The 22,728-nt window shown below is 31.3% G+C and overlaps 3 protein-coding genes, 1 long non-coding RNA gene and 1 pseudogene across 9 annotated transcripts; 2 read left to right on the forward strand and 3 right to left on the reverse strand.

Moving 5' to 3' along the window:
• Positions 1-2,561: 2,561 nt before the first annotated feature.
• LOC108319100 (triphosphate tunnel metalloenzyme 3-like) lies at positions 2,562-2,961 on the reverse strand (annotated as a pseudogene).
• A 279-nt stretch (positions 2,962-3,240) lies between these two features.
• LOC128195046 (uncharacterized) lies at positions 3,241-4,283 on the forward strand. Its single transcript, XR_008246608.1, has 4 exons — positions 3,241-3,358; positions 3,519-3,651; positions 3,807-3,868; positions 4,204-4,283. It is a non-coding gene; the product is annotated as an uncharacterized LOC128195046 (long non-coding RNA).
• A 4,342-nt stretch (positions 4,284-8,625) lies between these two features.
• LOC128195047 (magnesium transporter MRS2-6, mitochondrial-like) lies at positions 8,626-11,014 on the reverse strand. Its single transcript, XM_052872038.1, has 3 exons — positions 10,928-11,014; positions 8,784-9,545; positions 8,626-8,709 (listed from the first exon to the last, which is right to left on the reverse strand). The coding sequence occupies exons 1-3, from the start codon at positions 11,012-11,014 to the stop codon at positions 8,626-8,628; spliced, it is 933 nt and encodes a 310-aa protein (XP_052727998.1).
• Positions 11,015-13,182: 2,168 nt separating this feature from the next.
• Positions 13,183-16,130, forward strand: LOC108319112 (transcription factor bHLH91). 2 transcript variants are annotated; one of them, XM_017550134.2, is made up of 4 exons: positions 13,183-13,431; positions 13,729-14,783; positions 15,167-15,562; positions 15,685-16,130. In XM_017550134.2, exons 2-4 carry the CDS (start codon positions 13,737-13,739, stop codon positions 15,787-15,789), a joined length of 1,548 nt encoding a protein of 515 aa, XP_017405623.1. In that variant the 5' UTR covers positions 13,183-13,431; positions 13,729-13,736; the 3' UTR covers positions 15,790-16,130. The 2 variants fall into 2 exon arrangements, with proteins under 2 accessions (XP_017405623.1, XP_017405625.1); XM_017550136.2 differs by lacking the exon at positions 13,183-13,431 and adding an exon at positions 13,466-13,583.
• Positions 16,131-17,686: 1,556 nt separating this feature from the next.
• Positions 17,687-22,158, reverse strand: LOC108319090 (uncharacterized). 5 transcript variants are annotated; one of them, XM_017550114.2, is made up of 11 exons: positions 22,039-22,158; positions 21,724-21,833; positions 21,529-21,585; positions 21,338-21,400; positions 21,158-21,226; positions 20,857-20,949; positions 19,966-20,070; positions 19,816-19,893; positions 19,176-19,304; positions 18,258-18,363; positions 17,687-18,093 (listed from the first exon to the last, which is right to left on the reverse strand). In XM_017550114.2, exons 2-11 carry the CDS (start codon positions 21,820-21,822, stop codon positions 17,903-17,905), a joined length of 990 nt encoding a protein of 329 aa, XP_017405603.1. In that variant the 5' UTR covers positions 21,823-21,833; positions 22,039-22,158; the 3' UTR covers positions 17,687-17,902. The 5 variants fall into 5 exon arrangements, with proteins under 5 accessions (XP_017405603.1, XP_017405602.1, XP_017405601.1 ...); XM_017550113.2 differs by having other exon boundaries at positions 21,724-21,860; positions 22,039-22,150; XM_017550112.2 differs by having other exon boundaries at positions 21,724-22,152.
• Between the last annotated feature and the right edge of the window lie 570 nt (positions 22,159-22,728).

A 22,728-nucleotide genomic window follows, 5' to 3' on the forward strand; every position in this document is an offset into this window, starting at 1 on the left:
ATGGGATAGAGAAAATGTAGAGATAGTTGAATGTAGAGAAAATGTAAAAATAGTGGAAGGTGGAAGTAGTAGTTGGAAAAAATGTTATAGTTATCTTTAATTATAGTAGATGTTATCTACATTCTTCTAGAATTTGTATTACACTTTAATAATGTTTAATGAGAGAAATAACATAAATAGAGGTGTTGAAATCCAACCACGGAAAAGAAGGAAAAGTAGGGACAAGCCAGACAAGTGTGCAAATATACAAATGATGAGTTTTATTGAATAACATCACCGTGAAGAAGGGGGGAAATATATTAGATACAGTACTAGAGGCAAACAGTTGTACTGTAATAGCCTCGAAATCTTTAGAAGGTGTTACAGAAGATGATGAGGAATTCCACTGACAGAAAGGAAGAATAGCAAATAAAGATGGACAATCTTTATGGCTTGAACTACTGGTTGAAGGAACAGGGCTCTGATAATAACTGAATGAATCAAGGTTTGTAAAACAACCACGGCTGATATCAGAAGAGCGTCATACAGAAACTCGAACAGTTAAATTTTCTAATTTCATATTTTCGATTGTATAGTAAAAACAAAATCATGGAATCATAAACTTATGGAAAATGAATTCAACATTGAAGCATTTTCTTTAGGCATTATAACCACTAGAACAATTGCACATGAGGTACATTTGAATCATTGACTGAAAACTCTAGAACAATTTCCTCTTCTTTTTTAAGATCTTCATTATCTTCATCTTCAAAAACAAATCAATTATTAGCAAATAATATAATTTAGAATTACAAGTACGATGCTCTAATACTTATATACAAAACAAACATATATCAATCTTTCGTCTTCCAGTTACTAATTCAACTCATACAATTCCATTTGCAGATGTTTTTGTTCCATGAAAACAGAATTATATTTTCTAACTTAGCTTTCTCAAATATGGTACACATTCAATAATTTATTTTATTCAATTAATTCCTCAAAATACAAAAGCAGTGGTGGTGGTTGTCTTTCATTCGAGAAATTAATGAGGGATTCTGCTGGGTAAGGAACATGCATGCCATATTGTAAACTCAAACAAACACTTTATCTGTATCCCTACAAACCTTTCCAACTTCAACATAACCTTAGAGGTAAGCCTAACAAGTTGATATAAACATTTTCAAAAACATAATTTCATTTAGGTCTCTTTAATTTAACCTATTTTTGAGAATTCAGTGCTACTGCCTGCACGGAAATTTTAATCTTGAAGCATAAAATTCAAAAACATATTTAAATTTTTACATTCATTTCACATTATTTTTAGTTATTTTTTACTCTCTTTTTTCTTAAAAAAATATAAAATTTTACATTTTTAAAATCATTTTATTCTTATATTATGTATTAAATGAATATAAAAATGTTTCATCGTACCATTTCTCTTAAAATTATTGAACCTGTATCATGTCACCGTTTTCTCAATTTTTATGCTATATGTAACAATGAAATATTTTACTGTTCATTAATCTCTTTTAGATCTTTATTATCATCCTAGAGTTATATGAATTTTATTTCCTTAAGTAAGTCGTTTACTGTTGACAAAAATTTTTTATTTTTTTAATTTGAAGACATATATTTTCTTATTCTAAAAAAATATAAAAATGAATATTTAAAACTATAGAAATATAAAATTTTGTTTAGAAAAAAAAATTAATTATGAAAAAATTTAAAAATAGAAATTTAAAAATAAAACAAAATACCAAATTTTTTAATTGAAATTTAAAAAAATTGTAAAATTGAAAAAGCATTAAAATTTATTTAAAAAATTTATCTAGAAAACAAATATAAAAATAGAAGTTGGAGCTTTTCTATGTAATTTTATTTTAGTTTTAATAAGTTTGAGTATTTCAAAATTAGTTTTTTTAAAAAACAATTTGAACAACAGAAAAAAGTTTAAAAATCCAGTTCAAAATTTGGACATTGAATGTCCACATTGAATGTAAGAATTTTGCTCCGAGAAAACCAAATTTTAACATTGAAACAAAGCTATGTTGAAAAAAAAAACTCCAACTATTCTATGTCAAAAAACATTAAAAAAAAACTGCAGAAAAAAATGCAAAGAAAAAACATCTCCACATTTGAATAATTAAATATAAAAACACTAAATCTTAAAAATATTTCCTTTCACATATTTAAATACAATAAAAATAATCAAATTCATTTTAAATATCTTAAATAGCTATGTTTGAAAAAAAAAACTTCAATTATGTCAAAAAAACATTAAAAAAACTGTAGAAAAAATGAAAAAAAAAACTATATCCACATTTGAATAATTAAATATAATGCAATTTCTCAAAATATAATATTAAATTATAAAATAGTTATCATATAACACTACAAAAAAAATATATTTTAAGAGGGATTATTTTCTGGCGGTTTTTGAAACCCTAAGGCTCTTTATAAGCAAAAACCGTCCCTAAACATTTATTTATTTATTTTTAAATAATTTTTCTGACTAATTATTGTAAACCCCAGTTCCTCTTCATTGCCCTTCGTTTAGTTTGAAACTCTACTTTTCTTTTTTATCTTCTCCCAAACCCTCCCAATCCTGTAAACCCCTTTTCAGTTCCAAAGTCCTCCTTCACTCTCCGCAAAACCCTAGATTCCACCGATCCCAACTTCCCAGGCTCTACAACGCATTCGTGCCTGACCCGTGGGTCCAGATCCTTCTCATCCTCGTCTACGTGACTGACGCTGTCCACCAGCATCGCTCGAGCCTTCAGCGAAACGACGCATCGCTCGTCGTCACCGTAGAAGTTCAAGCGCAGCACAGCGCGACACTTAGAGAGCTCGGACACAGTGCCGTCGAAGAAGAGGTTTTTTTCGGTGGGTGACGACGTGGAAGGGGGAGAGCAAGCTGGTGACAAGGCGGTGGGCGTTAGCGTCTGCGAGGCGCAGCTTCACTTTGACCTCCATTGGGGAAGAAAGGTGGGAGACTGAGGCTAGGGTTTTACGATAAATTTTACAGTTATTCTACTTTTGTTATCTGTGATCACTATCACTTCCCAAATGTTGTTTTGTAGGTTTTGAAGCATTATACTTGTGTTAGTGATAATATTTTTGTTGTAAATTGGTGTGACATTATTTGTAGGGGATCTTGGTCAGAGTTTTGATTCAAATGACTCTTTCTCACTATGAATTGAGTCCAAGAAAAGGAGAAATTGTACTGTTTGTTGGCGACCTCTCTTATGCTGATAACTACCCGAATCATGATAACATGAGGTGGGATACTTGGGGAAGGTTTACAGAAAGAAGTGTTGCATATCAACCATGGATTTGGACTGCAGGGAACCATGAAATTGATTTTGCTCCAGAAATTGTAAGCTTCTCAAACCAATTCACTTTATCTGGTTTCAACTATCTGAAAAATTTCTTTCTGTTTTTCTCAACGAAAAATTTTAAATTTGGTGTAATGCATTTACCCAGTCCAAATGTTGGTAAGAATAGAGTTTTTAACATAGATGAACACTTTGTTGCAGGGTGAAACCGTACCTTTTCAAATGGTGCCAAATAGCATTTTGCATTTGGCATTTGCACTCCTATAAAAGATCAATCAGCCCCTGTTTATATCACCATTGGTGATGGAGGAAACCTTGAAGGCTTAGCAACCAAGTAAGCTCAACGAACGTAACATGATGATTCTTGTCACATTTCTCCTTACTTTTATATCATTAAGCTTGAACAAATATTTACTTTGAAAAAAGGCATGTGTTTTCATTATTCGTTCTGCTAAATTTTTATTTATTGGATGCAACTACTTGTTGCAGAATTGCGGACTGCTATATTTTCTAAGGATGCACTGCAAACAATTAGATTAGTATCAAGGAAGGTATGCATGCTTCTTCTTGGTTTCAATACATCAAATAAGGATATAAGTATTTTTAGTATATCTATTTTTATTTATTTAGGATTTGGTTTTTCTAAAATGATTAAGCGAGATTCTTAAAAAGTTAACACTGTAATTGCAAGGGCATTGCGCAATCTCTCCCCTTGCCTTATTTTCTATATGAATATTACTCTTGGATTTGGATCTCACATGAAGATCTCACTGATGAATTATTTTTGAAGATATTAAAACGTAATAGGTGTATTAAATTATAGGGCTCCACAATCCTAACACACTTTATAGTCTTTCTCCTCCCCTAAATATGACTACTATTGCAGGAAAGAAGAACTGTGGCCAACATTGAACCAACTGCTTAGAGATGAGGATGATACAACTGTCTCTACGCCTTATACTACTGCAAACAGTCAAGTACATTAATATAGTTATTCAGTTGCAAACAAGTTAGGCCTTATAATCTGACTGACATAAATTTATATGCATGTGCAGGGCAAATGTGAATAAGAACTCAACACGGTTAGTACTTATTTTTAACAACAATAAATTTATATAAGAAAAACTCAGTATGGTTAGTTACTCTTATTTTTAACAACAATAAAATTATATAAAATTTATATAAGAAAAATTTAATACCTTAAATTATATTATTTATATAGCCAAAACCAGAAGTGTTTAATTCTTAAATGTTATGAAACTAATACTGTGTATAAATTGTTTTCCTTTTTGCTAATTCTTTTTCGTAAGATTGATTGTAACATGTGTTTTTAAAATATATTGATGTATATTAATTTTGATATTTTAAAATATATTAAAGATTAGTGATGCTATGCAAATTTAGTCACCAAGAATTGAATTTTCAACGTAAATAGTAAACTGGTATCATCTAGTAAACAGTGTTGGGACATGTTCATTGGTAAAAGAAAAATTCTTAAGATCAAGATCAAGATCTATGTTTTTTTTTTCTCTTACTTTCCATAAAATGCTTAACCTTTTGTTTCTATTATATCATATTTTAACATTTTTCAACCATCAATAGTTCTTAAATTCGTCAAATAATTTTTTTAAAATATTATTAACTAATTATTGTTTTATATTGTAGGTATTTGAAAAAGGAAGCATATCAAATGATGGATAAAATGAAGAAGTACCAAATGATGGATAAAATGAAGAAGTACCAAATGATGAAAATAATGAAGAAGTACGGAACTATAATTATTATTCATAACATGTTAATTTTAATTTTTAAGAAACATTAATTGTATTTCTAATGTTTACAATTTATATAATAATATTTTGGTTTATATTTAATGTTTACATTTAATTTTGGTTTCATATTATTTAATTTTGGTTTATTAATGATAATCAAGTAATTTGAATAATAAAAAAAATTAAATTATTTACATTTCCGGCGGTTTTGAAAAACCCTCAAAAGTATCGGCGGTTTTCATATACCCTCACAAATTACCGACGGTTTTGCTTAACCCCGGTTATTTCCGGCGGTTTTAGTAAAACCCCCACTACTATCGGTGGTTTTTCAAAACCCCCGCTAATTGCGGCGGTTTTTTAAAAAACTGTCGGTAATTACTTAACGACGCAGGTTTTCCCAACGGTTTTCCTAACCGTGGGTAACATATTTTTCGGGGGTTAAAATCGCCGGAAACGGAAAAAATAACCCCCGGTAAAAATCTAATTTTTTGTAGTGTAATTAATAAAATAGAACAATCGAAATGAGGATAAAAGTTTCATTATAATTATATAAAACATAATTATAAATTTAACTTTGTATAATCCAACTTTGAACAAAAATATAAATTTATAGAAACTAGTCTATAGAAGACTAAACATTTATTGTCCCGTCATCCAACGCCTGCTCTATAGATATCTCCTCGCCCTCTACTCACACTCACGGGATGATCATAGCCAAGATCGCAAAGCACAAGAACATATAAACAAACACAAATAAAAGGGTAAGCTAGTGGAAAAAAAATACCTTAGAATAATTAATACATCAATATGAATCACAAAGTTCTAAGAAAAATTAATCACACATGCTACACATCTAATCCACCTAGATTTGACTCATCTAAATATTAATATGAATATCGAATTATGGTAGTTTATGCACTTGTAGTGGTAATACAGCTGGCCTACCCCAAGCTATCACACACAAGGTTAGTCCTTTAACAAATGTCTTTGGCCAAAACAAGGCCCCTAGACAAGGACCTCCTGCTACTTTCATGACATGCCTCACTCCTCCCTATTTGAGAATGAGTGATCATTAGAGTGTTAAGATAAACTCTAGTACAAAGCTCCATACTTTCATACACACAAAACATAGTAACCATCAATAAGAAGTTCCTCCTTGGAACTTTTTTTCCACAACTTTCGATTCACATAGATAACATATAAACATCACATGCTCAAAGTATTTCAAGAAAAAAAATTATTTATAATAATCTGGAAATAATAATCACACAATAGCACAACTTTCTTCATAGTAGCTTGATATTCACCCTAGGCACGAAAAACAATCTCGAAACCCTCACCAACAGCTTCAGAAGGGTCCAAAACTCCTAAAACGATTTAAAGAACATCTAGAACCCTGAATTTGAGATCTCAAAAACCACATGGTCATTACCAGACAATTTGTTACCCAAACAATCTCTTAGCTAGACAATCCCTTACCCAAACGACTCCTTCCCAGACGAATTCTTACCAAGACGACTCCTTACTCAGACAACTCCTTACCTAGACGACTCCTTACCCAAACGATCTCTTACCTAGATGATTCCTTCCCAGACGATTCTTTCCCAGACAACTCCTTACCCATACGATCTCTTAACCAGTCGATCTCTTACCAAACGATCTCTTACCTGGACGATTCCTTACCCAAACGATCTACCAGAATTTTGTACAATAAGAGACTAACTAAGCTCTAAAAGGCCCTAAGATAGATCCCAAACCTGCAAACTTTCTCCACAACCATGATCTTAAAATCTTACATGTTAAAACCCCCCACTTTTATGCCCAAAACTCACTCTTCTTCTAATTTATCTCATACCCAAGTTCTGTAAAAACACATAAGCTCAAACTCACTAAATCTACATTCATAAATTCATTCAATAAACAAATTTTAACAACAGTAAACTAGACACACCAACTTGCATCAGTTTTCAATTCAATACACCACCTTTCTCAAACACCCAACATATTGTTCACGATTTAATCAAATTTCACAAATCAATCATCACATCATCATACAAATATCAAATATTACATGCATACCAAATTCAAACCAAATAAACTAGCTTCCCTTACCTAGTTGACGCTCCGAAAATTCTAAGAACTCTAAAATTCCTCTTACGGTTCTAAGATCTCTACTTGCTCCTACAATTCATGACAATTTGATCAAAGTATACCCTCATTACTAGTGATCAACAAAGAGTCTTAGGAAAGACTCAAACTCCAAATGAGTAAAGAAAAAAAAACGACATCCAAAGACACTCAAAATTTAAAGGAGGGTAGAAACCAACTTACCCTATAAATGAAATCAATCGGCTAGAAGTGAATATCTCGCCTCAAGAAACCCTAAGCGGTCTGTAATCTTTCAATAGATCAATAGGGAGTCAAAATTTCTAGAGAGAAGGTAGAAGAAAATTTAAAGAAAGAAGTTTTAAAGAGAGAAAACTTCTTAGATAATAAAACTTTTGATCAAAAAATTTTATTTATGCGATTGATAGTTTTTAAATAAAATAATAAAGTATCATCATCTAAAACACTCTACTACATATAATACTCTATTTTTGGAGGATCCTACGTATAAAAACACTAAATCCTCAAAAATATTTCTTTACACATATTTAAATACAATAAAAATAATCAAATTCTTTTCAAATATCTTAAATACCTATATTTTTAAATTTCTATTTCTTTTCTTCTGAAACAAAATTTCTGAAATAAATTTCTATAATTTTTCTATTTTTAAAATTTTATAAATTTCAAATAAATTGCTATATTTTTAAATTTCTACTTTTATATTTTTTCTAAATATTTAATAAATTTTAATATTTTTCTATTTTATAAATTTTATAAAATTCAATTAAAATTTTTTATATTTTTATATATTTTTCTAAATAAAAAATTCTAAACAAAATGTCTATATTTCTATAATTTTAAATATTATTTTTATATTTTTTTAGAAAAAAATAATTAAATTATATCTAAAAGATCTAATTGAGGAAATAAAATAGCGGTGGATCTAGGATGATATTATAAAGATGTGAAAGGAAAAATTCATGTTATATATAGTTAAAAAAGAAACATTTTGTTGATATTAAGTTTAATTATAGGTTTAATGTCTCGGTAGGTCCTTATTTTTTGCGTGAATCTCAAATAGGTCCTTTTTCTTTTCGGCGTCTCAATTGGGTCCTTTTTTGTGTAAAATTGCAGCAATTAGGGGTCTGCCGTCAAATTCAATCAACGGCGTTTAAATTTGGCCTACGTGGTATGGTGAGTGTATTCATTATCTGACGTGGCATTTAACATATACATATATATATATATATATATATATATATATATATATTTCTGTAGTGGTCCTAAAAATGGGTAGAAAATTTACATTCAGAGGGATGAAAGAGAGTTAAAAAGAGGTAAAAGAAAAAAAAAAAAGGTGGATGCCTGTCATCTATATCCTGCTCGTCGTGGTCATTTATGGAGGATGCGGAAGAGCTCTCTTCCATCTACTGTTCGGCTAACTTATCCGTCAGATACATCTCAGCCATATCATCGTCGTCATCCAGCAAGTGCTCCAATTCATCCCTCACCTGAACAAATGATCAAACAATGAAATAATCAAACCCCCGGAAGCCCATGCCATGCATCAATCACACCCACCAACCTTCTGAACACGGGCAGTGATGGCGACCAATCGGTTCTTAATTTGACGAACGCGTTCCAAATTGAGAGTACTGATCTTGAATGTGAGCTTGTCCAAGGCGGGATGAGCCTCCTGCTCCAACGTCTTTGCCTGTGAGTCATCAGAGAGAGATTTAGGGTAAAGACAGAGGGAAATTGTCGGCAAGAAATGAAAAGAAGAGAAGAGGGAAGCACGGATCTCGTTCTCCAATACGCTACAGGCGGCTTCAAGGCAGGCCTCCAGGGCCACGAATTCGAAAGGGAGAATCTTGATGGCATCGGGGACGTGGTCGTGGTCGGGGTCGGAGTCGGTGTGGTGGTCGTGATGTTTGGAAGAGAAGGCCTGGTGGTGGCGGAGGATCCTGGCCTGGAGCTCTTGGACGAAGGGGGTGACGGAGGGGTCACGTGAGTTGAGGAGGAGGACCTCGTGGGCGGTGATGATGACCAAGAAAAAGAAAAGAAAAAAAAAGGAGAAATATTGCAGCACAAAAAAATCAAGAACCACAAAAAAGGGTCCAAGAAAAATCAAGCTTCCACAAACAAATTCAAGCTTCTGATCGGTGGCACATAAAGGGTCAGAGGAACTGTGGAGAAAGCCACTGTGAAGAACAACTGCAACATTTCTTCTTCTTTTTCTAATTCTTTTATGACCCACTTGGAGAAAGCTTGCAAAGGTGGAAGCTTTGGATTCAGGAAGAAAAAGGGTCTTTGGATTTGGATTTGGATTCGGGTTTTGTTTGAGTTTCTGAAATTTTTGTGAATGGTGTTAGAGAAGAAGAAAGAAAGACTTTGACTAATAAAACGTGGCATTTAAAACGATTTTAAAAAATGTGTTTCGAAATTTAAATGCCACGTAACTGCACTCAATCAGGCCACCTAATCAATACTGTAACGGCCGTTTGTCTAATTTAACGGCAGGCCTGTAATTGATTCAATTTTACAAAAACAAGGACTCAATTGATACGCCAAAAATAAAGAGGACCTATTTGAAATTCATGACCAAAATAGGGACCTACGGAGACGTTAAACCTTAATTATATGATAGATTTGTTGGGTGGAGCATGTGGAAGTGGATGAGAAGATAGAAAATCAGCAGGATTTTGGAAATGCTATGAGCCAACCCAATGCCTGTGGAGCAGAAAGATGGCTTTCTGCACTTGAAAGAATGAGTTTCAGATTTCCCTAGAAGGAACTTATCTAACTAAATTATTCTTTTAGGTAATATAAATTTTATTTTTATATTTCCTTATATAACATTTTCTGGAATAGATATTTTTTTATTATGAGGTTTCAACACTGAACTTTAAATAATACTTCATTTGTTTTTATTAGGATAAAGTGGTGTACACAATAGTGTACCAGATATTTACCCACTTAAATATATATCAAATATAAAGATATAAAGCTAGTTTGTTTTTTTAAGTAATTAATAATTGCACATTTAACAAAATAATGTGAAACATTTTAACAAATCTTTATTTTAAATTATTTTTTACAAAATACATATCAAATTTAAGCCTTGTTTATATATTAAGTCTTAGGATAACTTTGAAAATTCTAATAAATTTTTATGTTCTTTTGAGTATTCAGTAAAAGTTTAAATAATTTTTTTTTCTTTATTTTTGTCGATTTTATTTAATGTAGAATTTAAATTTTTATTTTTTTTCATAATAACACACCTTGATGTTTCATAGTCTCACTTTCAAATCTTAATTATCTCATTAGTTAGATTTCTTGAGAACAAAAATGTTATGTAACACCAAAATAATCATAACTCCAATAGATGAAGTCGACAAATCTAAATTTTTCTTACAACCTATTGAAATTTTGATTGTATAAGTCATAATATAATTGCATATTTTGGCCTGTTTCGTCTATAAAATTAACTAGAGGCAAAATTAGATATATAAAAGCCATATAGTTTGTTTCCATTTCCGAAGCAAGAAACATAAGAGGAATATAAGAAACGACATTAAAAGAAGAGAAAAAGGAAAAAATAAAAGTATAATAAGGAAAAGGGTATTCCTATAAGTTAGTTTAAGTTACAAATGTGCATGGAGATGAATTTGTAGGTGGTGTGGGGGACCACAAGTGCCGTTAATTACACATTTTAGAATCCAAACTAACGCGCTTTCTTCTCCAATCACCTTTTGTGTGAACCATTGCTTTTCTTTCTTTTTCCTTTTCTTCCATCTCATCCTTGTTGTCACACATTATCATGAATGGCTACTGAAGCCATGGATTAGCATGTGGAATATGTTTTTGACAAAATATACTTAGGCTTTCTGAAATTACTTCCGAATATATAGTGAACATATATAATATATAACGCATTTTACATCATTTTCATTCTTCTATTTTTAATATCCATTTTCTTTTCATGCCCCAAATATATCAACAATAAATATATATATATATATTATTAATTTTAAACATCTATTACACGTTAGTTGGAATAGGAGACAGGATTAACGTATGAATTTAGGACATTGTTTAAGGAAAGAGATGAAGATGTCCATCTCAAAGAACAAAAATTAAGGAGACAGTATGCAGAATACATTTTACTGTGTAATATTTTTAGGTAAGATGTTAAATTAGTTTATAGACATTATCAGTTTGGTCTTATTCACCCTTATGATTGAATAAAAAAGTATACAAGGTTTAGGTAAATACATTGAATTAAAGGAATTTAAATTGTTTTTATTTTAAATTATTTAATTTTTAAAATAATTTTTTTGGAATAAGAAAATTTTAAATAATTTCTAACAATTTTTTATTCAAAAACATATTTTTATAAAATATTTCAACTTCTATGTAAAAATTTGTTAAGAAATCCTCCTCCAAAGCACCCTATAGCCTTTTTATATATTTTGTTATTAGTGTATTAGAGTTCCAATTGACTCTTGGACCATGATGAAGTGCAGCAGCAAAATCAAGAAGAGCTTGCTTTTGAAATGTATATACAAATCGTATATACAAATCCTAAAAAATCATCATATATATATATATATATATATATATATATATATATATATAAGTTAATGAGTTAATTATAAATAAATGGTATAATAAAGTAAGGCTTGAACAGGAGAGACTATAATCCAGTTTTAGATACAGGAAGTAAAATGAAAAGTTACATGTGAAAACATTACGTTATTTGTTTAAATTAATTAGGCTTAGTATCTTATTTTGTCCCAGTTTCATTCCAAAATATTAAATTAGTCCATCCTTTTAAAAGTGCGTCAATTATGTCCTTACTTAATAAAATGCGTCAATTATGTCCTTACTTAATAAAATTTATATGAATAAAATTCCTTCCGTTAAATCCGTACAAACAGCGTTAATTATTTTTCTCTCTTCTACTTTAATAATTAACACCGTTTATACAGATTTAACAAAAGGTATTTCATTGATATAAATTTTATTAAGTAAAATTGACGCACTTTTTAAAGGATGGACTAATTTAACATTTTCGAGAAAAACTGGGGACAAAATAGGGTATTAAACCAATTAATTAATATTCAATTCAATGTCATCCATAATTATCTCTTATGAGATTTTATCCACATTTATTGTTTAAAAATAATTTGAAGATTATAAACGTATTCTTTTAAGCATATAAAAATGTTTATAATACTTATGTACCCAACAAAAATGAGTACTTCAGTGAAGAAATTATTATTTATAATAAAGGGTTTCTTTAATTTTGTTTGAAGAAGTTATTATTTATAATAAAGGGTTTCTTTAATTTTGTTTCATAATAGTAATGTTTTAACCCGTATCTATAGACTTGTTAATCGAATCATGTAAAACTTGTGTAATGTGTTTATAATATGCGCGCATTTGCTTTAATTACTCACATTTATCAAAGCACTTGGGAAATGGGATGAAGATAGAAGATGTTTTGAAGAATTTTATATAACTTATTAATTATCTATTAAACAAATACTTTGTTTTATTAATGAAATATAGAAATTATTTAGACTTTTAGAAATTACTAGAACTAATTATTTTTTTCACATTCTTTTTGTTATACAAAAATGTTATTTTTTTCAGTTCTAGTTTTTCATGCATGTAATCAAGATTCTCTTGTAAGTTTGTAATCAATTGTTTCTTCTATAGTTAAAAATAAGATTAAACATGTACATATAAAGTGATTTATATATGATATTTAACATTTTACAAATAATTAAATTTTCAATCTTTTAAATATTAAATCAAAAAGGGTTCAAAGGAACATATTATTGATTTATTTTTTTTAATGTAGCTATTAATGGTGCATTAGTTTAATCAAATGTGTCTTCTAAATTACAGTGGTCCTACAAAGTTATGTGTGAATCAGAGAATGTGGGACCTGAAAGCAAGAATCTGACTGAACTGTTTGTAACTGAATGATTCTTTTTATTGTGTTCCAATTCCTATGCCTAAAAGATTAACTAAACAGTGAGATATTTGCCTTTTTTAAGAGTCACCCTAGTTCCTACTTTTCCTCTACTTTCTCTCATCCTTTCTCACAACAAACTCTCTAAAAAAAAGAAAGAAAAGAATTCCAAATCCCTCTGGTTTTCTGTATGAAACTACTGTTTCCTACTCTGCATATTATTTAGTTTCCTTTCCTCCTACTAGTATAGGTAATTTTCATGTTTGCAAATACAATAGCAAGTAATTACTTTCTTCATTCAATAACAGAGACTTTTCAATTTGGTGTTAGAGCCACCTACAGCAAAACAAGAGTCAAATGATCAAATCTCAAACAGTTTTTTCAATGAAAGCTCAAATTCTGGTGTCCAAGTGCTGTTGTGTCTTTTTCCTTTGTTTTTTTTTTCATTTTCTCTTTCTTGGGTGATATTTTTGTATTCACTCACATGGTGTGTTCTTTTTGTTTATTTTAAATATCTGATTCTGTTGATTTGTGTCAACTACTGCAGAGAGAGTAATGAGTACAGGAGACAGGCCAAAAATGCATGAGCAAACCGGTTGCTTTGATCCCAACACAATGGAAGAAAGTATACCCTCTCTAAAGGATAATTTCCCTCAAACTCTAGCAGACCCTCTAACTCCATCATCACATATGGTTGTAGATAACACCACAAACACTGATAATGGCCTTGAGGAGAATCTCAGGCTTTCTGTGGAGGAGCTCTCCTTTAACCATCACAATCTGCAACACCAAGATATCTCCACCTATGCAAGTGGAGTCACTCCCACATCTGCTAGTGACATCCCTCATTCTCAACAACATCTAGGTTTGAACATGGGAAACTCCTACATCAACAACACCAGCAACATGGATAACCATTTGGTGCAACAGGTCATTGATGTTCTTCCCTATCAGCAGTCCACTTGGGACCCTACTACTGTTCAGGAATTGCCAGACATAGCCTATGCTAATCAAATAGAACAGCAACAAAATGAACAACAATTTCAGCAAATGGAGACTCAAAACTGCAGCCAAAGCTTCAACCCCTCTTCCATACTAGACCCTCCTTACCCTTCACCAGATCTCCTAAACCTTCTCCACTTACCAAGATGCTCAGCCCCATCTTTGCACACCAATCCCACCATTTACCTCACAAACCCAACTCAGAACACACCAAACTTTCAGAATCCACTGGCCTTTCTTGGAGACCTTCCAATAGGGTCAGACAACAACACAAGTGCATCCTCAGTTTTGTATGATCCTCTATTTCACCTTAACCTTCCTCCACAGCCTCCAGCCCTTAGAGAGCTGTTTCAGTCTCTACCCCGTGGCTACAGCATGCCAACCAACTCAAGGAATGGTTCACTCTTTGGAGGGGATGAGATTGAGGGAGACGGGAGCCAGCTTGACATGGGAGTGCTGGAATTCAACAGGGTCACTCCCACTGTTGCCAAAGGAAGAGGAGGAAAAGCTACCAAACATTTTGCAACTGAGAAACAAAGAAGGGAGCAACTCAATGGAAAATACAAAATCTTAAGAAATCTTATACCAAACCCCACCAAGGTACACGTCGTCTGTGAATTTTCTGACTAATACAGAACATACTACAATTCTTTGAATTGAATATACTTTTAATTCCTACAAATGTAACCATGTCTCCAATTTTAACCCCTGAAAAATAAGTATATTCTGATCTCTTGTTTATGAAAATATGTTAGATACAGCCTTTTGTCCTTCACAAAAGATGTATCCTTTTGGTTCCATGTTTGTGAAGTAAAGATCATATAAGACTCATTTCTATATGTGAAAGATAAAAGGAAATGATTTTTTTGTGAAGAATTAAAACTGGACATTCTCTTAACTACATGGACTTAAAACATATTTGAACTTTCATTTTACTATGGATCAACTGGTCAATCTTATTGGTTGGGTTTGGTTAAACACAGATTGATAGAGCCTCCGTGGTGGGGGATGCCATTGACTACATAAGAGAGCTTATTAGAACAGTGAATGAACTCAAACTATTGGTAGAGAAGAAAAGATATGGGAGAGAGAGGTGCAAAAGGCCTAAAACAGAAGAAGATGGTGCTGAGAGCTGTAACATAAAGCCTTTTGGTGATCCAGATGGGGGCATAAGGACCTCATGGCTCCAGAGGAAATCCAAAGACAGTGAGGTTGATGTCCGGATTATAGACGATGATGTCACAATCAAACTCTTCCAGAGGAAGAAAATCAACTGCCTGTTGTTTGTTTCCAAGGTTCTGGATGAACTTCAGTTGGAGCTTCATCATGTTGCAGGTGGACATGTTGGTGAATATTGCAGTTTCTTATTCAATAGCAAGGTTGGTATATATAATTTGTCATAAAATTAGCTAGGTAGTTATAATTATGAATTCTTTTCAAGAACAGAATTGTCACTTTCATCTGATTGTGAGTTTATTTTTGACTTGTTTCACTGAGACAGATAATTGAAGGTTCCTCAGTCTATGCAAGTGCCATAGCCAACAGGGTCATCGATGTTTTGGACTGTCAGTACACGGCATCAGTTCCACATACAAACAGCTACTAGAATAGTGTGAAGATCACTCAGTCACCAAATGTTTGAGGCAGTAACTTACAATAATAATAATAATAACAATGGTTATAGTATTAGTATTAACTAATAAGTTCAGGAAGACCTCAAAAAATAGAAAAGTTTACATGTTTTACAGTTTGAAACTCTCATTCATAATAAAATTTCTGTAATGATCATATAAAGTTATTGTTAGATTTTGTTGGGGTATGTTGTTTTGGGTTACTGCTATTGTCAAAAATGTTGTTTTGTTAGCATATTTTGACTGGGCATTGTGGCTGAACATGAAGATATGAATGCTTTAGTTTTGTTTTCGTAGTATTTGGTTAATTAGTTAAGTCATGCCTGAGCTTCTAGGAATAACTCCTTCAGTATACTTATAACTTTCCATTGTTCTTAATTTTCACGAAATGACATGAAATTTCCATGTCTATACAAAGATTTTATTATTATTAGAGTTAGTACCAATAACCAAGTAGTTTTAACTAGTTTTTTCTTATATATTCTCATTTCTAATTTAAGCAGTACCAGTCTTAATATCTGTTATATGATCTAAATAAATACAAAATATATCTCACGAAGATCTAAAAGTGGAGAACCTACATTGCCATTCTAAAACAAACAAAAAGAAAATAAGTGATGTGAAATAAAAATAAATAAAAAGTTAAAGGAATCAGCTCCTTGAATTTGCTTTGTTTTTCGAAATTTAGATTCTAACACAATTTTATATAAAGTTTTCATCCATGTCAAGCTTGTGTAATATAAATACATGCATGAGTAATTTAGATATGACATTATTTAAAACTCTCATCATATGAAATGATTTTAAATTAGCTTACAAAAGAAAATCCATAAGAAAAAATTAAATTAATTCTATAAAACTTATTATATGAATTACTAGTAAAACTTCCATAAAATAAAATAATCAAATTTAGATTTAATTTTAACTTGAAGTTTTCTATAAAAAAAACTATCTAGCTTCTAATTAATTTACCTTTTTATTTATATATATACTATTTCAACTTTGTACAAAATAAATGTTTAATTTTTAAACGATAGTTAACATGTATATATCAAGAAAAAAAAAATTAAAAGTAAATACTTTTATCTATAAAAAATAAAGACTATCTAATAAAAATATAAATATAATATTTAAGTTAGCAATTATAATTATAAATACATATAATATAAATGAGAAGTGCAACTAATTTATTGAAAACAAAAACATAAATTCTTCAGAAATTTATGTTAGCAATTATAATTATAAATACATATAATATAAATGAGAAGTGCAATAAATTTATTGAAAACAAAAACATAAATTCTTCAGAAATTTTAGTTCATATTTGTCTGCCTTATGGTCATTAAATCTAGATAGAACCTAAATTTCAATAAATAAAAGAATAAAGAAATTAAATTAAATTAAATTATGAAGTAAGTTAAGGGCATTATTTAGATGAATTTCTCCGTATCACTTCTAATTAAAAAAAAATACCCAAATAACTTTGTTATAAGCTAAAAAATTTCTGTGCTTAAGTCATTTTATAGAACGTTTATTGGATAACTTTTTAAAATATTTATTTTTAACCTGCATAAGCTAATTATATCTTACAAAAAAACACTTATTTTCTTTCTTTTTCTTTTACTTCTATTTTAGAAGTGTTCATGGATAAATTCATCCAGACGGATCCTAATGTTTATAATTTTTTCATAAGTTAATTTTTACATATGAAGAAGCTTATTTTATTTTTTATGTCTTTTTTTTATTATTATTAACATTTTTGTGTACCAAAGTTGCAAAACTTGGTCTCTTCAAAAGGGAATTTAAACTCTCGATAAATACGAACTCAAAATTTAAAAATAAAATGGCTCCACTTGCCTAACAATGCACGGCTAAATTTAACTACAAAATGTATTGACAAATCAAACACCCAGCCCATATTTGTTGTTAAGTATATGTTGTTACAAGAGAATTAAGGAAAGGTTACCTCCAAGATAAGGGAATAGAAAAGGAGGAAATGAGAACTGAAAATGATCACTAACCTATATATGTAAACTTTCCAAGGTTAGCAAGAAAATCTCATCTCTATGACTGTGAATACATCAAAAATCACCTCCATGATTTCCAGGCTTTGGTAACCTTTCTAGCAAGGTACCTGCTTGCATTTACTGCACCAACAGCCAGAAGACCAGATACAGCCTGCCTTGCACTTGAAACCATTACTCTACGCCTCAGAATTCTCTGTAAGCAATTAGCAGCTTCCTCTCTTACTCTGCTTCGAGTATCATTTATGGCCCTTCCTGAAATCATAATCCCCTATTTTTATAATTTGACACAAATCACTATTAAGTGGTTATCTTGCAAAATCCCCCTTCCCTTTTCTGTGATATGGACCTTAACAATATTAGCAGTTAGGAACTAAAGCAATAATTCAGAAATACGTCTAATAATATCAAAAGCATACCAGTTTCCCGTAATTTTTCTTTCACTCCTTCCTTCATTATGATTTGGTTTCTGATTGACGGAGGAAGTGCAGAAACTAGAGAATAATCAACTGATAAGTCACAATCCTGTTTTGGAGAGTAAGGAAGTTTCTTTACTTTATTTAAACTTTGAATATTCGTTTTATACAACTTGCCTGCTTTTGCAAGGAATTTTGACTAACAAATTTTCTATGCACTAAAACATTGGGAAGAAGCTTTTCCATTTAGTAAACGACCACGAGTGTCTTACCTTATCAATAAATGTGATGAAATATATATAAAGAAATAATTTCTAAAGCAGCAAGAAAAGCTACAAGATATAAACCTCAAGAATGTCTTCAACAATTAAATAGCACCCAAAGGTTAAAATTAGAGCATGTAGAAAAAGATGAAAGGTACAAAATAACAGTAAAACATTGTTTATATTTCTTCTTCACAGAAACTACAGAAAGAAAAATGCATTCTCAGGCCAACATCAAGTAGCACCAAATAACAAGATGGACATAAACAGAACCAATCACATGTCCATGCATTATGGGATACAGGCCTTGAATTTTTTGTAATAAAAATTTCAAGGGAAGTGAACCGATTCCGGGTTCAAGGTAGTAAAATAGTCAATTATCAATACAAGTTTGCTAGTAAAATATAATTTTCAAGAGGTAAAACTTTAGCATAGAGTTTATGGCACAACAAAGCTAAATTCCTTCAAATTCATGGAAAGGCAATGGGAGAACTACCATTCAGGATACATAGTTAATAATTATATAATTCCAATTAACGACAAATGAACCATAAAAATGGCTTATCAGATATTTTTTAGTGTTTTTAATAGTGTTTAATCCATTGTCCGAAATTGGAAAATTTTAACACTTCAAATATCAATCCCAAATAATAAAGACCTGAGAGATATGTATTTGATTGTTGGCAATTGATGAAAGTCTCAATAACTTTTTAGCCTCATATTCTTCAAGAAATGGCTTATACATTGAGTGGAATAGATCAAACTGCCCAGAAACGATCTTCTTCACCTGGACAGATTGTGAACAAAAGGAACCTCAGTAAAACATGGCAACCGGATCCATATTTGCTCAATTCCTTCACAAAGAATATTCCACAAATGCAAGCAGTTTTCAAACAAGGATCTGTCAGTCCCTAAGAGAACAAAAGAAATACGAGGAAGGAAAGAATATGGGCAGATTCAGCAAAACAATATTCATAATTTCAGTACATAGTGCTAATCATATTGATGAAAATCCAACCTGACTGTCAAGGATGGGCAGACATATCAGTGAAAGGACAACTATCCAATGTTTCACATCTTCACTATAAGAAACAACAAACAGATAACTTATAATTCAGAAAAGCAGCAATTTCTAAAGCATGAGCCCGAATTTGTGACCAAATTGAGATATAACCTCTGTAGACACAAGTTCCTACATGGGATGGTACCAAGTAATCATGGGAATTTAAATATAACTGAATTTTAAAGATATTAAAATTTCCATACCACATCCTACTCTAGTAACAACCAAGGAATACCTTGTTTTTATCCTCGGCAAATAACATGCGTACATCCCCCATGTACGAGAGACTACATACTTTGGCATACAGATCTGCCTGCAAGGGATAGTTAAATCAAATCAGTTGTCCAACTCGCAGAGTAAATAATTTAATAAGAAAAAAGTATACCTCTGTGAATTCCGATGGAAGCAGGAGAAGAGCAGCTGACACTGCAGCTCTCAAGTTAACAGAATTGGTGCTGTTAACATCTAAATTATCAACAACAATATGAACCTGAGTGAAACACATCCAAAAACATAGGGCCCAAAATACGCCTCAGTCATGGATTCAATTTATCAGGTAAATAGAGGACAGGCAAACTATGAGATAGATATCTGAAACTAGCACTAGAGCACTGTTACAGGAATTTTTCTATATCTCGTTACGTCATATGATATGCATACAATACAAGTATACAACACAGGACTTTTCTTGATATGGGATACAGGGCATAGACTTAGTAGGTTTAGTATTTAAAATCCATATTCATCTGGAATTTTATCACCACGTATAAACATCCAATAATTCCATAGTCTCTTTTGCTAATTTTAGAAAACTAGCCAGAGCCCGTAATTTCTTTTATTTATTATTTTTCCTATCTGAATGATAATGAGATTATGAGAACTAAAGGTTATTTTTCTTCAACCTTTTCTTATTTTTTACCACAGCCACCTTCCTCTCCCTCCCCTTCTTTGCAATGCCAACGTCTCTTTTTTTCCCCTCTCTGTCACTAGAGTTTTGTGTTTTTAGATCTACCTACACTCACGATAGTAGTCTGCAAATAAGATGTACATTATAAAGCTTACAAATACTAGTTATTCTACTTTAAATCTCTCTAATTAAACATGAGAAAATATAAATCATCATAAATGCCATATATAAAATATCTATAGTTCTCATAGTTAGAGAATGTTTCATATAAGAAAATTAAGAATCTTATAAAAAATAAGCTTAGAGCACAAGGAATATCAAGAACCAAACGACTCAAGACATGAAGAGGATAAAAAGCGTATAGCATACCGGTTTCTGTAAACGACCGCACAAGTAGAATTTCTCCCAATAGTGTACATCTTGAAGTAAGTCATGCATTCGAACAACACCATACTTGAACAGCTGCATAAATTTTCTTGTAGAGACAAGGAATTCGTGAAAAATGTAATCTTGATTTAACAATTAAGCCAAAAAACATATGTTAATAGAAAACTAAAAATATCCCAGCATTTTGAAATAATTTCTCTGGAAGGTGAGTTTGCAGGAACTAAACTAAAGGTCTCAATCACATACTACACACCCCTAAGTCATGATAAGAGGTTATCGATACCTTTCCATTCCAGCTAACAAAAGGGTTGAAATGTACTCCCACACCAATTTCATCAGCAACTCCCGTAATCTTATATGTCACATCACGATAAAGTATGAGATAAGATCGCCATCCAATAAAACCCAAGCCAGATACGAGAGGCCACAAACAATGAAAATGAAACTAAATTTGAGCAAGTACCAGTCTCTCCCCACCAAGGTGCACCATCCAGGACGCATAGTGATGCTTGTTCAATTTAAGATTCTTGATTGATGCCATTGTATGAACAATAAAAGGAAAAACAAAAGATATCAGTGGGGCAATCAAACAATATCAAGCAACTCATAACATAAATAAATAACACATCATTAGTCATAATCACATATCAGTACCTCAGAATGCCACTGTTTGGGATCAGCCACACCAATAATATAATCTGTCATGGTAGTCTAGAAACACAAAAGCACAGAACAGAGAACAAATATTAAAACAACAATTAAAGGAGAGTAAAAAAAAAAAAAAGAGGCCCATAATAAAGAAGAGGACCAGCAAGCAAAAAAAAAACTATGGGTTTAACAAAAGACGACCTTATCGCAGTTGGATGGATGAAGAGATGATCCATAGACGCAAGCAAACTCAACAGGGGGGAGAACCTGAAGAAAACTGCGATATGCTGCATTGTCCATAATGCCTATGGCTACAAACATGGTTATCAACTCGTTAACTTAGACGATAGCTTCCGACTCGGAAGCAAGTTCGATTTTGATGTAAACTCGGTAAAATCGGGATAGAATCGGTGAACTGGGCGAAAGTCGCCATTTTGGAACCGAGTTGGAGAGTTCGAAGAGAAAAATTTTAAAAATCCGACAGTGGTTTGGTATGCGAAAGTGAAGAAAACTCACTTATTAGGGGATCAGGATTTCATTCTTCTACTGCCCCGCACTGGTTCGTACCTTCTTCTGAACCGCTAGCCGTCGAGTCACAAACCACTGCTTCGTAAGTGGTATTTTAATTGCTCTCCATTGCACTTATTTCATTTATGGTCTACACCATTGCAAAAAAACAATTATATTATATTTTTTATTAACTTTTATGGTTAGGAATTAGAAATTATTTTTAATTACTTAATAACTATATAATATGTTTTTAATTTGCATAATTGAAAATTGAAATCAGGAATCAATTTGAAGTAGGTTAGGAAATGCATCGAATTCAATTAAGAACAATGCAAGTGTGTCTTTATATACTAAGAGTAGAAGTATAAATAAAAAGAAAAATCATGAAAACAGATATTTGAATTGTGTGAACTTAAATTATTTTACTTAATCGATGAATTTATGAAATATAATTGTTTTAATTATTCTATTGAAATATAATTACGTGAATTTTAACTATTTTACTTAATTATTTTATTGAAATATTTGAATTCTAGATGTTATTTTAAAAAAAAAAATACATGTGAAATAGCTTTTTTAAAGCGTTGTCGTCAAAAGTTTGGTGATAGTAGCTTGAGAAAGACGAAAGACTTAAAACTCAAGTGTTTGAAAAAGTGAAGGATCAGTGATTTTGAACAGTTTAAGTGCATCGGAGTC

This window comes from Vigna angularis, chromosome 1, assembly GCF_016808095.1.
Source record: "Vigna angularis cultivar LongXiaoDou No.4 chromosome 1, ASM1680809v1, whole genome shotgun sequence".
NCBI lineage: Eukaryota > Viridiplantae > Streptophyta > Magnoliopsida > Fabales > Fabaceae > Vigna > Vigna angularis.

What these genes read in the sequence shown, in the direction of transcription:
- LOC108319112 (XM_017550134.2), top strand. Translation starts at nt 13,737, where the DNA reads ATGAGTACAGGAGACAGGCCAAAAATGCATGAGCAAACCGGTTGCTTT. An exon ending in TTATACCAAACCCCACCAAG is followed by an intron (nt 14,784 to 15,166) that starts GTACACGTCGTC and finishes GGTTAAACACAG; the next exon opens with ATTGATAGAGCCTCCGTGGT. An exon ending in GTTTCTTATTCAATAGCAAG is followed by an intron (nt 15,563 to 15,684) that starts GTTGGTATATAT and finishes TCACTGAGACAG; the next exon opens with ATAATTGAAGGTTCCTCAGT.
- LOC128195047 (XM_052872038.1), bottom strand. Translation starts at nt 11,014, where the DNA reads ATGTGTGACAACAAGGATGAGATGGAAGAAAAGGAAAAAGAAAGAAAA. An exon ending in GTGATTGGAGAAGAAAGCGC is followed by an intron (nt 9,546 to 10,927) that starts GTTAGTTTGGAT and finishes CAAAAATTTCAG; the next exon opens with AAACTCAAACAAAACCCGAA. An exon ending in TCACTGCCCGTGTTCAGAAG is followed by an intron (nt 8,710 to 8,783) that starts GTTGGTGGGTGT and finishes TCATTTGTTCAG; the next exon opens with GTGAGGGATGAATTGGAGCA.
- LOC108319090 (XM_017550112.2), bottom strand. Translation starts at nt 21,843, where the DNA reads ATGTTTGTAGCCATAGGCATTATGGACAATGCAGCATATCGCAGTTTT. An exon ending in ACCTTGGTGGGGAGAGACTG is followed by an intron (nt 21,227 to 21,337) that starts GTACTTGCTCAA and finishes GTGACATATAAG; the next exon opens with ATTACGGGAGTTGCTGATGA. An exon ending in GCGGTCGTTTACAGAAACCG is followed by an intron (nt 20,071 to 20,856) that starts GTATGCTATACG and finishes TGTTTCACTCAG; the next exon opens with GTTCATATTGTTGTTGATAA.